The following is a 19,560-nucleotide window of genomic DNA, read 5'->3' on the forward strand; positions in this document are numbered from 1 at the left end:
CTCGAGCACACGCCTGCTGGGCTGACTTGGTTAACTGGATGCACTAAAAAATAAAAATTTGCCTTGGAAGCTCATAAAAGTGTACTAGAAAAAAGTCTCTAACATTGGATCCACAAGGACTGCAGCCATTGGCTTTTGGAACGGGTAGAACAGAGAACCCTTCACGGAATAGTGGATAAATAGAAAGAAATAGCCACTTCACATATTTCAGTGTCGTATTGGAAAATGAAAAAGGCAACAGATTAGGAGTCTTTGTCACTGTCCACCCCGCCATACATATCTGCCAGCTTTTTGAACCGAGGGCCCCAGTCACTAAGGTAATCGTAGTCTTGATCTCCATCTGTGGTCGCTGACTCCAGAGAGCTCAGGGAGTCGGCCACGGAGCCGGTGCCCTCATAGGCATAGGTGGCCAAGGAGTCGTATGGGGGGGCCGTGGGGTCCGTGTCATTTTCCTTTAACCTTTGGTTAATGAAATCTCTGACATCGGTGTTGTCACGAGCTGTTGGAGTCCGTCGGGGTAGAAAAAGAGCTTCAGGCACTATGTCCCTACGCAATTTGTTGTCCTCTATGGCTTCGGGATTCCTCAGGGTGCCGATATCAAAGGCCTGGGTGTCCTCCTCTCCACCACCTTCATCATTGTAACTGACAATGTTATCTCTGATGTCCTCTTTGGAAATGATCAAAGGCTCTTTCTTCCGCTGCCTCCGCAGAGCTGCAAACAGCACCACGGTCACTGGAAGAAGAAAACAAAACAGAAAGGGAAGGGAAAGTTAATTTGCCGCCCAATTAATGTCAGGAAGAAATACTATGCTCTGAATGTGAAATTTTAAAGGTTCTCTTGAAAATGCAGATTCGACTTTTACTTCTTTAAGGATGCATATGCCTCTGTCAATAATCAGTTCAGAACCCCAAATATTTGAAAGAAGGTTATAATTTAAATAGAAGATAAAACACCATCATGTTTTGTCAGTAGCTCCTTTTTGGCTTTGAAACAGCAAACTTGTTTCACGGTAAGAAGAAATAAAATAATAATAAAAAGAGCGTGGCCATGGTGGAAGTACCGCAATAAGGGTGCAAATTATGCCAAACACCTAGAATGCCCTGAAACTGGTTTTGAGGACAAGGCTGGCACCTTTGGGATGTGTCGAAGGGCTTGCATAACTCCACATCAAAAATAACTTTTGCACTATACCTTCTTTTTTTCTTGAGAAAAGTTTAAAATTGGTTTAAAACCCAAAGTAGAGATGTGAATGTTTGCATACCTTCGCAACATACAAAGAAATACAATTACAGATAATTCCTGGAGAGACCCAGATTCAGAGAGTCATTTTAGACCTCAAGATCCACCAACTTGCATGGGCAAATAGTAATACACATTCCATAGTATTTTTATTCAAGCTAAATGAAAGACATTTACAGGAGACTTTTATTTTTTTTTTTCCCAAAGGTGCATGGCCCATCAGTTTGTTACCCAGAATGTTTGTTCTTTTAACTTTTTCCTTCTAACACAAATTAGAGATAAAGCAAGAAGTACATTTAAATAGCTCCTGATCTTTCTTCACAGCTGGTCTGGTAGAACAAAGCTGGCTACCTGTAGAGAGGCACATCTATCTGCAAATGGACTTATGGGTGGGAAATAAAAATGTAGCAACAGCTTACAGAGAAAACAGCCGTCCAGGGCAGAAAATGCATTATTAACCTAGGTTTGTCCAGAGGAGTTTATTACAGGAAGTAGAGTAATGTCTTTTTACTATCACACCCACACGTGGCCCAGTTTTTATAAGCTGTGAAGATTGGATTTTTACAATAATGGCCTTTTAGTGGTGAGTACATCCACCTATGTAATAAGAATGTGTGTACACCCATGTGTCTATGTTATAATTTCAGACATTAATAGTCATAATGATAATAGGCTAGCTATTGAAAACTTTCTCCATGTCAAGCACTGTGCTTAACGTACTGACTCTCTACAAAGTAGTGCTATCATTATAATCCCATTTTATATACCAGAGAGTAGAGGCTTAGAGATATCACATGTATGAGCCATTCAAATCCAGGGCTGTCAGACTCAAAGACCCACATTCTTAACTGTCATGCTTGAAGCATATTTGATTCTATTTACAAAGGAAATGCAGTTTTGCCATTGTCAAGTGTGTGGTTGTGCAATTGTCTGTAGTGTCTCTTGCTGCCAGGAGTATCTTGATGCCTCATTTGTCACATCCACCCTGGATATCCATTCACTCTTTAAATAAATACTTATGTCAAGCTTCCTCTGTGCCAGATACAGTTCTAGGTTCTACTGGAAAAAAAAAAAAAGACACAGCCCTGCCCACTTTCTAAGTGTGAAAGTTCATATAATGGGCAGGGCTTTGAAATGATGCATGGAGACAGTGAAATGGTGCATGGAGACAGTAAGGGAACAATATGTATGATATAGAAGGAAATTATGAGGTGATAAGTGCCATGTAACCAAGGAAATGCTGAGGGGTACAGGGAGAGCAGGAGCTTATCTGCATGTTTCAGGGGCTGTGCCATGTCTTTTGAGGGGAGGTCATGCCATTTAAGCCAAGACATGAGTAGTTATACAAGGCTCTATGTGGCAAAGAGGAAAGAGCTCTGGGAAAGGCCCCAAGGTAGGTATGTGTCTGCCAAGTAGGAGGAAGAGCCAGGAGGCTCACGGGCTAAACCACAAGGAACCCAGGGGAGGAGAAGAGTCGGGACTGGCCACATTCCAAGGGGGCTCTGAGGCTTCTGTATGCCTTTCATCTTTCCCTTGGTGGGCATGGATGTGGAAACCTGCAGGGCTTTGGGCAGAAGGATGCCCCTGATCTACTTTTACATTGGTTTCCAGTGTGACAAGTGACATGGATTTGCAAAATAGGGCTGTAAGTAGGACAACCATTGGAATTAGAGAACTAAGCCAAATATCCCTCAAAGAATTCCACTCTGATATGCATGAGTTCTTTCACTTATTTAAGGCAAGACAGCAGGTGACTATCATTTCCTAATTCTTCTCCAGCTTAAGGTACTTAGATCTTTTATTCTAGTTTTATGCACATCTAAAAGTACAACCATCTAGACCAGAGAAATCACGTTAAACAATTCAAAGGCATTTATTCACAGCTTAATTCTTGTATAGCTAAAATTGCCTATATTTTTTCTTATTAGCCCAAAGCACATCTGAACCAAAATTGCTTCAATATAATCATCTAGAAGGGAGATCTTTCTAAAGCTAACTTTTATAAACTGAAAACGTAATTCCTAAGCATGAGGAGTAACATTCAAAAAAGGTAATATACCTGTGAAATGCCCTTACCAGAAACTGAGTCTCCTTTTTCCCTACTGTTACGGGGCCAGAGAATAGCAGTGAGATTTGAGTGTGGATGCAGGCACTTGGGCAAATTTAGTGTTCAAATTCTATCATAAAACTAGAAGATTATCAGATCCAGCTTAACTTAAATGATTTGACTTTTAAAGTCTGTTTTCCTTTTTTTAAATTTTTTAAATTGTTGATGGACTTTTATTTAATTAGTTAATTTATTTATATGCGGTGCTGAGAATCAAACCTAGTGTTCACACATGCTAGGTGAGCCCTCTACCTTTGAGCTACAACCCCAGCCCCTTAAAGTCTGTTCTTTTATATGTAAAAGAGAAGAAATAACACAGTACTTGGCATTGTTGTCAGGAATGGGTTAATAAATGTAAAGTTTTGCAAACTCTGAAGTGCTATAGAGACATGAGATATAATTGTCACATTTTTGTAAATACTAGATGCCTCATGGTCTACTTTTTTCTCTCTTTGGTGGTGCCGAGGATTAACCCGAGGCCTCAGGTGGGCTAGATAAGCACTCTAAGCACTAAGCAACAGCTCCAGACTGATTCACTTTCTTGATGTTGGATTTCCTCATATATCAATGTAATTTTCCTCCTCTGACTTTTCCTCTTCTTGCCTACATTTCTTCAATTGTCCCACTTAAGTTTGGCCTCTTTCAGCCAGAAATCACCTTGCATTCCACAGGGCTGCAGGAAAGTGGAGTGCAGTGTGGAAGCACCCAGCCTCGAGGGAGAAAACCTGGGTTTGGAACTTGGTTCCACCATCTGTTACAAGTGTGACTTGACCACGTGCCTTTGCATCCTGGATCCTCAGCTTTGATGTTTAAAGTGCAGATAAATATATACCAGGTGCTTCTGAGAAGTGAGAAAAACATTAGTACAACTCCTTGCCCAGCATCTAGCTTAAGGTGAGGGCACTTGGGTAAGTTTGTGCTTAAATCACATCATAAAACGAGGAGATTTGCAGATCTGGGTTAGTGTAAAATGGTGTGACCTTTGTGAGCCTATTTTCTTATCTGTAAAAAGAGGGAACAACACAGTGCCTAGCATTGTTTCCAGGAGTTAGTTAAGGTTAAATCCCATTTTCTCCCTTTTTTTATTGGGTATAGAACCCCCAAAAGAATAGAAAGATATGGGAGGCGCTGAGGTCAATTAGTTATAATGAAGAGACAGTGAATTCACTTGGAGGAAGGAAATGAAAAGGGAACAGAGAAGTAAGCTAGTTTGAAGGAAGAAAAGGAAGAGGAGAAAATGGATTGATGATGAAGGAAAGGAAAAATCTGATTTAGCAGATGAAAGCTGGCTCTCCTTTCATAGACTACAAAAAGAGTCTGCATGCACGAGTATAACCCTGACAGCCGAGCACTTCTGAAAATACCCCTTTAAAAAAGAATATTCACGTCCTTCTCTTCTAAACAGTTTTATAAACCCACACCATTGGAAATGCCAATTGTCTTTGCTCACTGTCAGTTTCTATTTAAATGTCTTAAAATACTTTGCCCAAATCTTAGTTGACAAAGGGAACCACGGTTCTGCAGGGGAGTTTCAATTCTCCTGTTATAATTAGCAGCATGGATTTGGAATGTGAAGCTCTTGGGCAGGGATCCCTTAGTGTTCTGTTCTTAGACACACATAGGTCCTCTTTTACTCTTCTTGGGATGACTCTGTCTTCATTTTCTTAAAAGACTTTCTCCTCCTGTGTAATCTAGGTGACTCAACTTCTGACTTTTATTTTCATTTATTTTTTTTTATTGCATAGGCAAGCTTTACAAATCTTGCTTTTGTTTTTGGAAGCATTGTATTAATTAACATTTCCTTTCTTAGTTCACAGCCTGATTGATAAACCTTGCTTTTCATTTCTATTACATTCATTTCTTGAGTCTCTGGTTTGTTCCCTTAATCACAGAAGTTTCTTATTACTGAGGATGTGAAAATATTAGACATTTTGTATGTGGTAACCGGAGAGCAAAGCTAAGAAAATAGTCATTTAAGTGGGTAGATCAAAATAAGTTTACTGGGTTAAAGAAAATTTCATATTTTAATTTTTCCTGTATGAGAGAGAAAAAGTCATGACACTATTCTTTTTACTTTTCCATTGATCATAAACTTTACCTTTATAGAAGTGGCCTTCACCACATTCTCCATGCTGGGTGACTTTCACTCTTTCAAATTTAACAATATTTGCCAAGTTAAACATTCAACAACAAATGAAATGAAAAGGCCACATGTATATAGCCCTTGAATCCCCCTGAGATTCATTTCCAGTCTGATAGACAAGATGCTCTTTTGGTGGACCAATTCCCCAGGCAAGCAAAGATATGGGCAAGTTCCAAAGCCATTTCAAGCAAAATGAGTTCATGTTTGAACAACACAGATTCTCAGCATATAACTCTACTCACCTAGATCAGGCTGTATGCCTTAATGGGGGAGGCGGAAAAATCTAGAGTGTCACAGTAACAGTGTGTGCCCCTCACCAAGGGGAGATAAGATGCAGGGAGAAGCAGTTTACCTAGTAGGATCACGATGCATAGAAGGATGGCCACCAGAGCCCCCGTGCTCAGTCCTGTGGGGTGGATGAGGGCTTCCGCGTGGCAGGACTGCATGTTCCCATGGTGGTCACATGCACAGACCCGGACAGTCACTGTCCCAGTGCTGCTTTGGACTGGGTAGTCGTTGTCTGAAATGACCACAGGCAGGAGATAGGTGCTCATCTCGTGTCTATTATAGCCATTTTTCCGAGTTAAGATTCCTGCTGTGTTGTCTGGAACCAAAAAGCAAAGTGTTAAGTGTACATGGACACTACATCATGTATTGGACCAGTTATAATGGAAATTGATAGTTGTATGCATAGATACATTGATAGAGAAAGTAATGAACTTATGTACCTTTGTTATCTTGGATGGTAAAGTTGGAGCCACTGACTGCTTCAGGGGCCAAAGAGAAGGAGAATTGGTGTCCACTGTAAGGGTCGTCCTTATCAACAGCATGTAGAGTCTGAATCAACTGAAATAAAAACCATACGGCTGCTCTAAAGTTCTGATAATTCACAAGTGTTTCTTATAGTTTTGTAGTGAGTTGCTTGATTTTATGATTTTTTTACTTCTAATTAAAAAATCATAGCTTTTAAAAACTTCCAACAAATCCATTCTGTTCAAAGAACTGAAGGGCTAGATAGAGAGCCACAGAGCATGGGATAATTCCTTCCTGTGGGGTGTTGTTCTGTGCATTGCAGGATGTTTAGCAACAACCCTGGTCTCTAGCCTCTAGATGTCAGAAGTACCCTCCTAATTGTACAATCAAAAAATATCTCCAGTCATTGCCAAATAGCCCCAGGTAAATATCCCCTCCCTGGTTGAGAAACACTGATGGGAAGTGGTACAAAGTTATAAAACACCACAATGAATGAAAGAGCCTTGCAACAGGACTAAATGGAAGCACTCATTGGACAGCCTGTTTAGAAGTGCAATCTTGGCATGGATATAAGCTACTAACTGGCAAAAAACTAAAAAGAAAATTAGCATATAAAACACAGCTTCCACTTCCCACTTTCCCATGTACTTTAATAGTGCACTTCTATTTTGACCAACTGGAACATAATTTTTATATCACTGGCAGCAAAGACTTATTTCAGGTGGCAACAAATGGGTAAAATGGTAAAACATTCATGAATCTGTATTACTTGTACAGATGGGCAATGTAAATAAGTAAAACTATAAATTATAGGCAGTTATAAAGTAAGTCCTAGTTGTTACTTTCAAAAAAGATATGGTAATTAACTATCTGTTCGCCAATAAAGATTTTTCCAATAACACTGTGACTCATCTATTTTAATGAAAAAGACCGATTTGGTATCAGCGTCAGTTTTCAGGAGTGATGAACTTCCAGTTCTTAAAAACTGTTTGTTCTCTTATGCAATTTAAACATTCACCCTAGTTCTTATTTATGGTATTAATCTTCTTAACACTCACTTCATTGATAATTCAAAACTAGCCCTCAGATCTGTGTATCTTTTGAATTATTAGGAGACTTTAAAATTAATCTTTCAACTTGAATGTACTTTCTGATGAACTTACCTGATCTGCCTTTGCTTTTTCACAGACAAAGGTTTCATAGAACTCAGCAAATTCTGGGGCGTTGTCATTGACATCTAGAACTTTAATATATAGAGGTACTCGGCTGCTTTGCTTTGGATTATCTGTCACATACCAAAAAGAAAAAAAAATAGGCATTTATATGTTGATCGCCAGTTCCCTGTGGACAACATTCCCTCTCTCTTTCCTCCTTATTCACACAGAGATTCCCCTTGGCTGCTGTGAATACTATAGAGGCATTGAGCACCACTGAGGACATGAGAAAGAATGCAATGGTTTGGTTCTTCTACGGTTGATACACCTGGTGGAAATTCCTACTTGTGCTGATACGATTACATCTGCACAATAAAGCCTGAGGCCACACAAAGTAAGAATAGGCATTTTAGAGGTAGATTTTCAAGGACACCAACAAAGCAGGAAGATGGGAAAAACATGGACAAAAGGAAGATGAGAAATGCATGAACCACCAGGATATCAACTTATGTTATTGGTCTTAGTTTTTGTGTGAGTGCTGAATAAGAGCTGGACATCATGCTAAGAACTGTGCTGGATTAGCTGACTTGACACTTACACACTTCTGAGGTAGATACAGTTATTGCCCCTATTTTATAGATGAGGAAACTGAGGCACAGAGAAGTTAAGTAATTTATTCACATTCACAGAGATAAGTAAGAAGTGGAGCCTAGGTTCAAACTTGGGTCTGTCTGATTCCAAAGTCCAGGTTGTTCATCTTGGATAATGGTTGAGAGCAGACAATGTCTTAAGATATGAAGTATTTTGTTTGTCTTTTATATTCTCCTGGTTAGTTGGAAGACATTGCTGGTACAGGAATCAGGAGTTAGAATCTCTTGCCTCACCCTTTCCATCTATTTCACTCTTATATCTTCTTGTTGGCTCACTTCATTAAATGCTAACATTAATAAAAATTCTAATACTAATATTAGACCATCTACGATTCATATGTGCTGCCATTGTTTAGGGTGCTGGGAAACAAGAGAGCATAAAATTAGCTTGCTTCCTGGAGAGTTATTCTACTATTGGAATAGACAAGCTGTACGCATGTAAGTATATCACCCATCAGATGGTCAATGCTATGGAGAAATTAAATGGAAAAGGGATTGAGACAGACAAGGGTGTTACTTTTTATTTTATTTTATTTTTTTGGTACCAGCGATTGAACTCTAGGGTACTTAACCACTGAGCCATATCCCCAGCCCTTTTTATTTTTTTATTTAGAGACAGGGTCTCACTAGGTTGCTTATAGCCTCATTAACTTGCAGAGGCTGGCTTTAAACCTATAATCCTCCTGCCTTAGCCTCCTGAGCTGCTGGGATTATGGGCATGTGCTTCCATAGCCCGGCTGGTATTACTGTAAATAGGATGACAAGAAATGGCTTCTCTGATGAGTCACCATTTGCCCAGAGATGAGACTGAAGAGAAAGATTAGGCCCCTTAGGTATTTCTGGAGGTCCTGGCAGAGGCCTCATAGTGGGAGTGAACTGACTTTACACAAACTCTTGATTTTTGACACATCAAAGGTAGTTTAGAGGCTGTGACAATAAGATTCTGAAAATCCTTTGTGTCCGACATTTTACTCACGCCATTGTTCCAAAGTTAGAGTGGCTAAATATGAATTTTTAAAGGTCTGAATTACTAATACTTTCAAATGTGTCATAGAAACATTAAATCCTAAAAACAGGATTTTAAGGCAGAAAGCTTAAAATACTTATGAAGTGAATTTCATGATGTTTTGAAAAATGGTCCTTCTCAGTGGACAATAACTTTGTAATTTTCAAGCTTTAACGGTGTACTGTTACTGGTATCCACAGTGGATACAAATGTCTAAAGAGTTGTCCTTGTCATTATCAAAAGCAGGGCTTCATTGGCCCATATTGGTTACTTATTATACCACCCCATATCCTTCAGCTACTTCAAATCTCATGAGTTATGTTGACAAAATATAACTGTAATGGACTATTTGATATGGAATATTTCACTTTAGATAACCAACTGAGATGAAAATGTGTAGAACTTTAAGAATTAAAAACAAAAACTAAAAATAGCTCTCATTTAGAAGTCTCGTTTTAAACACTAAAACATTATTTTAAAGACCATTTTTTATTTCATGTATCTCAGTTCAAACATTGTGTTTATAATTCATATTAATTTTCATTGAAGTATAATCATTTTATTTGAAGTATTCTTTTGGCACTGTGTTTCTTTGCCTTAGTTTTCACAGGGAGAACCATAACATTCATTCTGAACATTTTATTGATGACTTGGTGATCTGTATTGCTTACTTTGATATACTATGGAAAAATGATCATTTATGCCTCTTCATTCTGTACAAATTTCAAAATGGAAATTCTAAGAAAGTTTGAGGAATAAATATTCACAAGATTTCTAGACCATGTCTACATTTTAAAGACACTTGAACTCTTTTTTTTCCCTCCTCTGTCTTTGCAATGTCTGAAAGTCCATTTTTTCCCAGCTGTTTCTATAATGCTCTAATTTTACATGCATTTTAGAATCAAATCTAATAGTACCAATCCAGTCTCCCTCTCAATCAAGTCACACTCTCATTCCACTGTTTCCAAACTATAAACTTCCACAATTTCCTCTCCATGTAGGAATGAACCACCCCACAGTTAGAAGAAACATCACTCCACACCATTCCAGGGATTTTCCCTCAATACATATTGAGCAGGATCATCGACGTGTGGTGGCGAGTTTTGGCCATGCTCCATGAGCCCTAGCTGGGACACGCGCTCCATCAATCGGGGACAGCAGCAGTACCAGGTTGGACTTACTAATTTCTGTCGCTATCACTGTTATGTTGTGCCACAGTAGTGTTTCTCGGTCAAGAAGTTTTGATGTAAAAATTGAACCATTTCCAGAATCAATGTTGAAGATTCTGTCCATATCTGTGTGTCGATCAACAGAATACCTGAAAATGCAGGGTAGAATTTAGAAAGGCTTTAGAATTGCTATCCTCACATCTAAAAGCAATATCCAGAATATATGTTATATGAATTTCTTTCTACTTGTACTGCATATTTAAATACCTAGAACTTAATATTAAGTAAAATATCCTGAGAAATCAGTTCTTTACAATTGAGGTGTTACCAGTAAGCTCACTAGAACAAGGCGCATGCTTTTAAGAGTCACCTCTACAGTTTTTTAAAAATACATAATTTGGATCAAGTTTTTATGGTAATTACATATTTCGTATTTTAAACTCAAGTTTATAGAACTCAGAATGTGTATGTGTATTTGTGTATAATGTAGGGCATTGGTTATTTTTCTGTTATTCATTTAATTAATTTTTTTTTTGGTAAGAAGCAAAGGAAAATTAGTGTGGCCAAGTTTAGTCAAGAAGGAAAAGGAGGTAGGAGATGAGATTGGAGAGGGATCTGGAGTCCAGACTGCGGAAATGATGGGTTGGCTTCATGAAGAGCTGGGCTTTATTCCAAATTCACCATAAATTTACCAAAGGTTTCCAAGCAAGGTAGTATCATAGTCTAAATCATGTTTAGCAAAGATTGCAGGTTGAATGGAAGAGAATGGTTGGATGGTTCTGCCACAAGCTGATGGAAGAGGAGGGAAGACAGGTTGTGGGGACTGCCTTCAGTTCCATTTTTAATGCATTGAGGTTGAGATGCCTGAGGAAGGTCCAGGGGAAGATACCTAGTTGGATGCATAGGATAAAGATCTGGACTGACAACCTAGATTTCTCATTCAACATCCAGTGAAAGGGGAAAAACACTAAGGACAGGATCACTGATAGCACTAATGGGAGAACAGAGACCCACCAGGACAGAACAGTGGTTGGATCAGAGCAGGAGCTGAACAGTTGAGAAGGGGAATTTGGAGATATTCAAAGAACAAAAGTGATGTCTTAGAAACCAAAGGACAGAGTTTTCAACCCTGATATTGATAGAAGACTCATAGATTTTGAAAATCTAATCTTATTTACAAATTTACCATCAGTTTTTAAAAAGTTTATGTACATATGTATGTATTTTTTATGTTTTTAGAGTAGCCATGTAAGGTGAAAAAGTACTTATGTATGCATGTTTATGAGCAAACAGGCATTTAAGAGAAAATACTGAAGAAAGTTGATGTTAAGGGCTGTAGAAAATGTGCATTTTAGATGGATTCTCAAAACTTATGTTATGATAGGAGCTTTATACATGTCATCTTAGAAATACAATTCAGGCAAATGACATAACTAGTTGGAAATATGGAATTATTATGAATGCTCCGGGAAAAATTGTTACTCATTGATAATATTATACTATGTCCAAAATGTTATTTCAAGGAATCATTTTTATTTACAATGTAAGTAGTGAGTTATAATAAACAATGTGTTTTACCTTAATAAAATTTATTTTTGTCATCTAGCAGGTGTCTAGATGAAATAGACATTCAGTTATTGTAGGCTATTTAAATCTGACTTTATACAGATTTAATGAAGTTTACAATGGGTACAAGTTGGGTTGGAATTTTAGCTCCAGTGTATGTGAGCCAATGATTTTTATTATCAAAACAGTGGAAACAGATGAAAAAAGCTATTGCATTTGCCCTATCTGTCATGAATCAACATTTACTAAGAATTTAGGCAACAACATTGAATTTACTTGATCACCTTTCTTCATTTTAAATTTGAGGATGATAAATATTTATAACACATGGTTAATTACCAAAAGGAAATCTCAATATTCATAGACTTTGTGAGACATTCAATAATTATCTACAAACATATTTTTTCTCTCATGAAAAATGTCAAGCTTAAGAAGTGCCGATTAGTGCCTTTATAAGCTGCTACAATTATATACAGCAGTAATCTTTTTTTGTTCTTTGTCTCTTTGCCTCCTGTTACAGTTTAAAGTTTTACAAGTAATCATATTTTTTCCATCAAGTCTTGAAATAAAGGGTAAGCAGTGAGAAAGTTTTCATTGAAGGCAGCTTTAAATTTTAAAGGAAGAGGAACTATTTAAGAAATACTGATGTTTGTATTACTTTCCCCTAATTGGGAGATTAAAAAATTAGCAGAAAAATCTAAAATGCCCACTTTCCGTATGAAAAATTCTTTTACATAAAACCTTATTTGCTTTTTGTTTTTCCCTAAAGCAATTTCAATTTATAACAGAGACATTTACCATCTATAAACATTGATTGTAAACATCACTAATAGAAAGCAAGGTAATCAATCCCATTATGATTGTAGCAGATCATTCTGCTGGGATGTCCTCAAACCACCTCCCCCACCCTGGCTTCAGTGTATTTGTGATTAAATAATTTGTCTTCTACCGTATCCTCAAGGCAGGAAGATCTCTGGGCTGGGAAAGGAGGTGTGTTTGCATGCAAATTTTTCATAGTAGGTATTAATAGTGACATAAGATTCTTTCAAGGGTTTCAAAAGGCATTGGTGATAAAAATTGTTGGAAGAAAATTATGTTCTTGTGATTAAAGAATTAAATATTATAGCTGCCTAACAATAAATCAATGTTTGGGGAAGAAGGATCTTAATTGTTCACCTAACGTACTACATAGAACCTAGTTGTTCAATATTTATGCTTAGAATAACCTAAAACTATGTGTAGTTGTACTTTCCTAATATAAGAATGACTTTTATCCTAGAAAAGGAATCACTGGAACATATATTTCCATATCAATATATCTAGGTGTATTTCTAGCTTTAAATCTATATTTGTATGTCAAATCCATATGCACCAAGGGAAGTCTGGAAGCAAAAAAAAAAAAAAAAACCTTTAAAATTAACTAACAGTTAACCCAGTTTGACAAGCTAACTACTTCCTTTCATAAAACATGAAATAATGCAGTGGGTAAAAATGGTATTTCATATAAAAAGTAACATAGATATAGAAGTATATAGCCTATATTCCCAAAAGACATTATCTCTCTTAAATTAAAAACAAGTTGATCTATTCAAGAGGTAAGTGAAGCTTGTATTTGTAAACTTTTGAGCATTAAATTGGACTTGACACTGATTTGCTAAGATATTTTTCCTTATGCAGTTAGAATATACTCCAAATGAGAGAATAATTGTGAGAGCACTTGAATCACTTGTGCTATGGAAGTGAAAGCCATCTTTCCTTTTCCTTATTAATAATATTAAGCATGGATGGAGAAATATTTGATCCAATGGCTCACATGTGGCTGCTTTGGGTTGACACAGTCCAATCCAAGGTATCTTATAGAAACTCCAGTAGAATGATATGACAAGTCTATTTGCTTGAAAATAAGTCAGGCATTTTTATATTTTAGATGTGGGGGTGTCATAAGTTTTATGGAAACAAAGAGGTCTCGATGGCTAAAAAGTTGGAAAACAATTGCCTTACAGCCTCAAATTGTTTTATCTGCAGTAACATTCATCATGGAGCAACCCAGTGATCATTTTAAAAAGTAGCTTTGCATTAGGTAATGCTTCTACTCAAAGTGTTCAGTGGCTTCTCAACTCAGTCAGAAGAAAGTCCAATCTCTACCATGGACTACAGGGGCCACATAGGACCTGCCACGCTCACCTCCACCAACCAGCCCTCCCTGTTGCCTCCTACCTGGCCTCTCCTCCCTCACTGTCTTCTAGCAGCACAGGCCTCCTTGCTACTCCTTCAACACACAAAGCAAGAGCTGATATCAAGCCTCACCCCTGCTCTACCCCTTCTGGGTATGGTCTTCCCCTAGGTATTAGCATACTTCATTCCTTCGTTTCATTCAAATCTTTGTCCCATTGATTCCCTACCACTGAGCTTGACCACACTATTTAAAATAGCACCTCTGTTTCCATACTCTGCTCTATTTTACTGCTTAGAATTTATTTTCACCGGACACATTATATATTTATCAATTTTTTATTTCTTTCTATAAGCACCCTGCAATCAGGACTTTGTGTCTAGCATTCCCTAGTTCCAGGACATGCCTGACATATGGTAGGTGACCTGACCAGAATATATTTGTGGGATTCACAAGAGTTCTCATACAGCATTTTTGTTTGCTTACTATATTTATGAGGAATAATTTACACAATGATATTCGGCTTAGCACTCTTCTCATTAGTCACCTTAGTTACTGGCTGAAGGTTGGAGGTTGCTAGACTCTAGTATTTTCATAAGATTCTACAATATTCAGAGCATTAGTGGTCCCCAAGAGCAATGAGGCTTTCTGGAACACATGATTTACAACTAAGGTGTCAGGGAAGTACAGGGAAAACAGAGCTTGCTTACCTAGCATAAATTTGGATTCTGCTTTATTAATTTCCCCTGGATTTCACAGAAATGGTTCTTGTTTTTATTTACATCTGCAAGAGGAAAAGTTGTGCATCCAAATGGAGCATAATTCTGCCTCTAAGTGTTACATGATAGGTTCTTCCAACATTTGGAAAACAGACTCTCAAGCCCAGTGCCTAGTTTGTTATTTTCTCCATTCCACTTTGACGAATCTTAAACCCTAGGAAAATCTTGAACCTTGAAGAAAGCCCAGGACACTGAGTTGCATTACCTCACACTACCTCCAGTGCAAGCAGTATACATCTTGAGCTCATCTTTTTTTTTTCCTTTCAATTTTAGTGTATTTCAGCTTCATGCTGCTGCTAAAATAATCTTTATGCACTGAGTACAGAGTCAAAGGTGATATTTGGAGTAGTTTTTTTTTTTTTTCAGGAAAACACAACTGTTTAATTGGAAAAAAAGCCATTCCTCTTTTTCTAAGGTGCAGGTGGATATTTGAATATAAATTGGTGGAGACATATGACAGAGATGGTGCAGGAGTGTGCTTACTTGACGGGATTCCTGGCAGCATCTGGATCCTGGGCTGTGACGGAGCCTATTGTTGTGTTAATCTGAGCATCTTCCCTTATCTGTAGGACATAGGCCAGTTTGCTGAAGACGGGAGGCTCATCCACATCTTCCACCACGATTCTCACCGTGGCTGAATCTTTGAATGGACCCAGGTAGAGAAATCGGGGCTCCACATGGGGATTGGAGGCTTCCACCTTGAGGGTGTACACTTTCTTCTTTTCGAAGTCCAAAAACTTGGGAAGGAAAGTGACATATTTAAGGCAAATACCTGAGGTGGGGATGTAATCTATACTTTCAACCCCTCCCCCCCCCTTTTTTCTAAGGTGTGGTCAGCAATGGGAACTGCAGGTTTGCATACGTTTTCCCTATTCCTCATTCAGATTAAATAGATTAAAAATATTTTTGCATGAGTTAATAAAATATTCCAAATGACATCTTGATAAGGGCATGGAGCTAATTATTGACCCAAGAAAGGAATAATAATCATTGTTGTTAAAAATCTTTAGAAAGAAAATTTTTGCTTTTGGAGACACAACAAACCCAAATGCTTATTGCTGACTTTTAGTTTTAGATGGGAATATGACAAGGCTCACTAGAAAGATAATTAATCAAGACGTTAGTGAATGTGATTTAGTTGGCTAGGCAAAATTTTAGTTCAAATCTTATCAGGCACTAAGAAAATTAAAAAGGTTAATGCACACTAATGGGCTTCCTAATTATATTATGATATAAAACATTGGTCTCAGTGTCACTTAAACATGTTTTATTGTATTTCCTGATATTAGGACATGAGCTTAAGGGGAAAATTTTTGTTATTTATATCCACCTACCAGCAAACACAACTGTGTGCTAAAGGAGGCAGAAATTATTACACTATACCTGATAAAAGGGGAATCATAAAAAAATCAACCAAATTAATGTGTTTAGCCTCAAAGCATACAATTTATTGGTTTTTAGCTTTTGCCACACTGTGGCACTATTTTGGAGGGGTTAAATTAATGCATAAGTACATTGGCAAATAAGAGGAATTTGGGACATAAAAGATTTATTATCATAGTGTTTCAGAAAAGAGCTTAAAGTAGTTGCAGAAAACTTGTATCACTTAAATATCTTCTCTAATTCAGGTCATCTGGATCACTATGTGAATTACTCTTCTCCTTTAACATACCTACTGCAATTTTTAGTTACACATTTATTGGTTTGTTTTCTTGCTTTCTATTTTTTCCTACCCTATGAACTGGAAGTTCCATGACAGCAGAGACCATTTGTAGGTGCCATTGCATCTCCAGGACCTAGAATAATATCTGGCACTGTCTCCTTCCTTATTGTTCATTTATATTACTTATTCCATGTTTTTTATGTATAATATTTGTTTATATTATTTATTTACTTAGGAGATTCTTTTTTTTGCTGTTTCTAATATTTAATTGATTTTATTTTTAAATACATCACAGTGGAATGCATTAAAATTCTTATAACACATATACAGCACAATTTTTCATATTTTTGTTTGTATATAAAAGCTATTAAAAGCATGGTATTAATGAAGGCATAAAATTATTTAGACCCCCCAAAAGCCAATGCAAGAGGTCTTAATATCATTAGAATTTGCATTTTCCTAAAATAACAAACTCAGAGTCTAAAGGAATGTTTATATGAGATGTTAACTGCCCCTGGTAACTTGGGAACCAGAGAAAAGCATGTTTATTTGTATGAGATTTAAGAGGTGGCATTACCTTTTTGACAGTTATGATTCCTTCCTGGGTTTCCTGGTCGGTGATGACATCAAACATATCCAGCCCCTCACCATCTGTGATGCTGTACTCAATCGCAGCATTTTCTCCAACATCAGCATCACTGGCTTTGATCCTGCCAATTGGTGTACCCGGTGGAGAAGATTCAGGGGTTTTAAACTGATATGTACCTATTAATCACCAGAGAGATGAGAGTCAAACACAGACTAAGAATGCTATGTCATAAGTAATCTCTTATTCATGGGGAATGTGTTCTAAGACCCCCAGTGGATGCCTGAAGCTACAGGTAGTACTAAGTCCTATAACCAGTACATACCTATGATCAGTTTAATTTACAAATGAGACACAGTAAGAGATAATAATAATTGATAATAAGAGCTAGAACAATTATAACAATTATACTGTAGTCAGTTATTTGAAGCTTAGGAGTTGTTGATGCTGGAATATTTTATTTAATATTTTTGGACTGTGGTTGACACCCACCGGGTAAGTGAAACTGCAAAAAGCAAAGACTGTGGATAAGGGCAGGGATTAGGGTAAAAACAAAACCCATTTTTGAAGAGTTCCTTAGGACATGGATGGAGGCAGATTCATTCTTTCTTCAAAATAATTAACGGTGCCCTATTCTCCTTATATCTTCACTATCATGATTGTTTAGACTATTTCTTCTGCTGGGTCTGGTGGTGCATGCCTGTTAATCCCAGTGGCTCAGAAGGCTGAGGCGGGAAGATCAAAAGTTTGAAGCCAGCCTCAGCAATTTAGCGAAGTTCTAAGCAACTTAGCGAGACCCTGTCTCTAAATAAGTTAAATATTTAAAAAAGGGTTGGGGATGTGGCTCAGTGATTAAGTGCCCCTGGGTTCAATTCCTGGTACAAAAAAAATTTTCCCCCCATCTATTTCATGATCTACATCCTTGCAAATGGAGAGCATTTATCTTGTTCTGTAAGCAGGCTTCTAAGTTTATGGTGTCATTATGAAAATGATTGAATTCTATAAGAGAAACACAAGTTTTCAATGACCCCTGTTAATCTAATCAATCAGAAAAGAGGAGAGAAGAACTTAGCCAGAACTGTGACTTGAAGTCAATTACTAGGTGTTCTTTTAAAAAGTTCTTTCTGCTAATATTAGCAGAAGGTGAAAGTAAAATCATAGCAATTTGATGAATATGTCTAAAGAATATATCCTTTTACTCATATACATATCTGGATTTAGTTGCTGAGATAGGGATATAGATAAATACAATGAGGGATAAAGCAAATTTTTAATAACCAACTCTTTAAAATTTTATTATAGTTTTTATCTATGCATAGGTTTCTCCCATGATTATGTTTGTATTATTAATTCAAAACTTCTATTTTGTAGATAGGAATTTTCCTTATATCCTCTTCTTACAAAATTAGTTTAAGAAGACTACATGTGAATTTCAGTTTAGATCTGAAAGGACATCATTTAATTAAAACTAAAACAAAAATAAACTAGTGAAACAGAAAGTTAGTCTATTGTCATATATTACACTCTGTCAACCATTCATGCAAATGGTTTTGGAAAAACCAAAACCAGACTGTGCCACCACTAAAATAGGGTTCTTGAATAATATTAATTTCCTGAGTATTGGGCTCATCCTTGGTAAAATGATAAAATGGGTTAAGTGTTTCTCTAATGTCTTCAACTTCCATTTTAAGGGCCTCCTGCACTTTTCTATATTCAATGCAATGTCACATAACAAGACACAGGCTAAGTGAAGAAAGAGTAGTTACACGTCCCCTTGGTACCAAGATGCTGGTGAAACTCAACATAACCCTCCCCAGGGGACTGCCACACTGAAGAGGAGATTTTTGGGAAAAATGTTGGTGATCTTGATATTTTCAGGTTTCTTGGGGGAAATTTTAGCACTCATAAAACATTTCTTCTACCTCTTTTATCAGAAATTAGCTACTCTGCTATGTTGCTAACTCTGAATAAATTCTTGAAAAAAAATATAACTACTTTTTAATGATCTATATGATTCTCCATTCTACAGTTTTTAGAAAATGCTGTGATGAAGTAAGTGGGTTTTCTATTTAATAATTGAGATAACTTTCTTACGAGATGGTGTTCGTGGAGGAAAATGCATTAAAACTGGTCCCCACTTGGGCGGCTCTATGTGAAAGAATCAAGCATATGCTTGATACAAACCCAGCATTGATGAGTGTTGTTTCTTCCTCCTGCCTAATCATAAGAGTTAATGATGTTATAGATGGCATTTGGTATCTCAATTAACCATAATGTAGAAAACTATTTATGATTACAAATGGATTAAGTACATAGTTACTTCCACAGTTATATTTTTAGAAAGAGGAAAATGATAAATCCTTTCCTTATGAAGCTTTGTGAGGATTTAAAAGAGATTACATGCCTGATTAAGTTCACAAAACATAAAGACAAGTTTTTCCTAACAAATAGCAGCAAGCTTGTATACATATGTTCTGTGCAAGCAAATTTATGTCTCTGGCAGTCTTTTTTAATAAGGAAAAAGAAAATAATGATGCTGTTTTTACAACAGCCATATCAGAAATCGCTCAG

At 37.0% G+C, this 19,560-nt stretch overlaps 1 protein-coding gene across 2 annotated transcripts in view; it reads right to left on the bottom strand.

Moving 5' to 3' along the window:
- Positions 1–225: 225 nt before the first annotated feature.
- LOC113183740 (cadherin-6) overlaps positions 226–19,560 on the bottom strand; it is a 49,795-nt gene continuing 30,460 nt past the window's right edge. For both annotated transcript variants that reach the window (XM_077795571.1, XM_026390136.2), the window contains 7 exons: positions 16,981–17,168; positions 15,224–15,477; positions 10,235–10,371; positions 7,407–7,528; positions 6,219–6,336; positions 5,843–6,094; positions 226–733 (listed from right to left, as the gene is read on the bottom strand). In XM_077795571.1, coding sequence (XP_077651697.1) covers positions 243–733; positions 5,843–6,094; positions 6,219–6,336; positions 7,407–7,528; positions 10,235–10,371; positions 15,224–15,477; positions 16,981–17,168 — 1,562 coding nt within the window. In that variant the 3' untranslated portion in view covers positions 226–242. The remainder of the gene's footprint in view (positions 734–5,842; positions 6,095–6,218; positions 6,337–7,406; positions 7,529–10,234; positions 10,372–15,223; positions 15,478–16,980; positions 17,169–19,560) is intronic.

Source organism: Urocitellus parryii, chromosome 1 (genome assembly GCF_045843805.1).
Source record: "Urocitellus parryii isolate mUroPar1 chromosome 1, mUroPar1.hap1, whole genome shotgun sequence".
Classification (NCBI taxonomy): domain Eukaryota; kingdom Metazoa; phylum Chordata; class Mammalia; order Rodentia; family Sciuridae; genus Urocitellus; species Urocitellus parryii.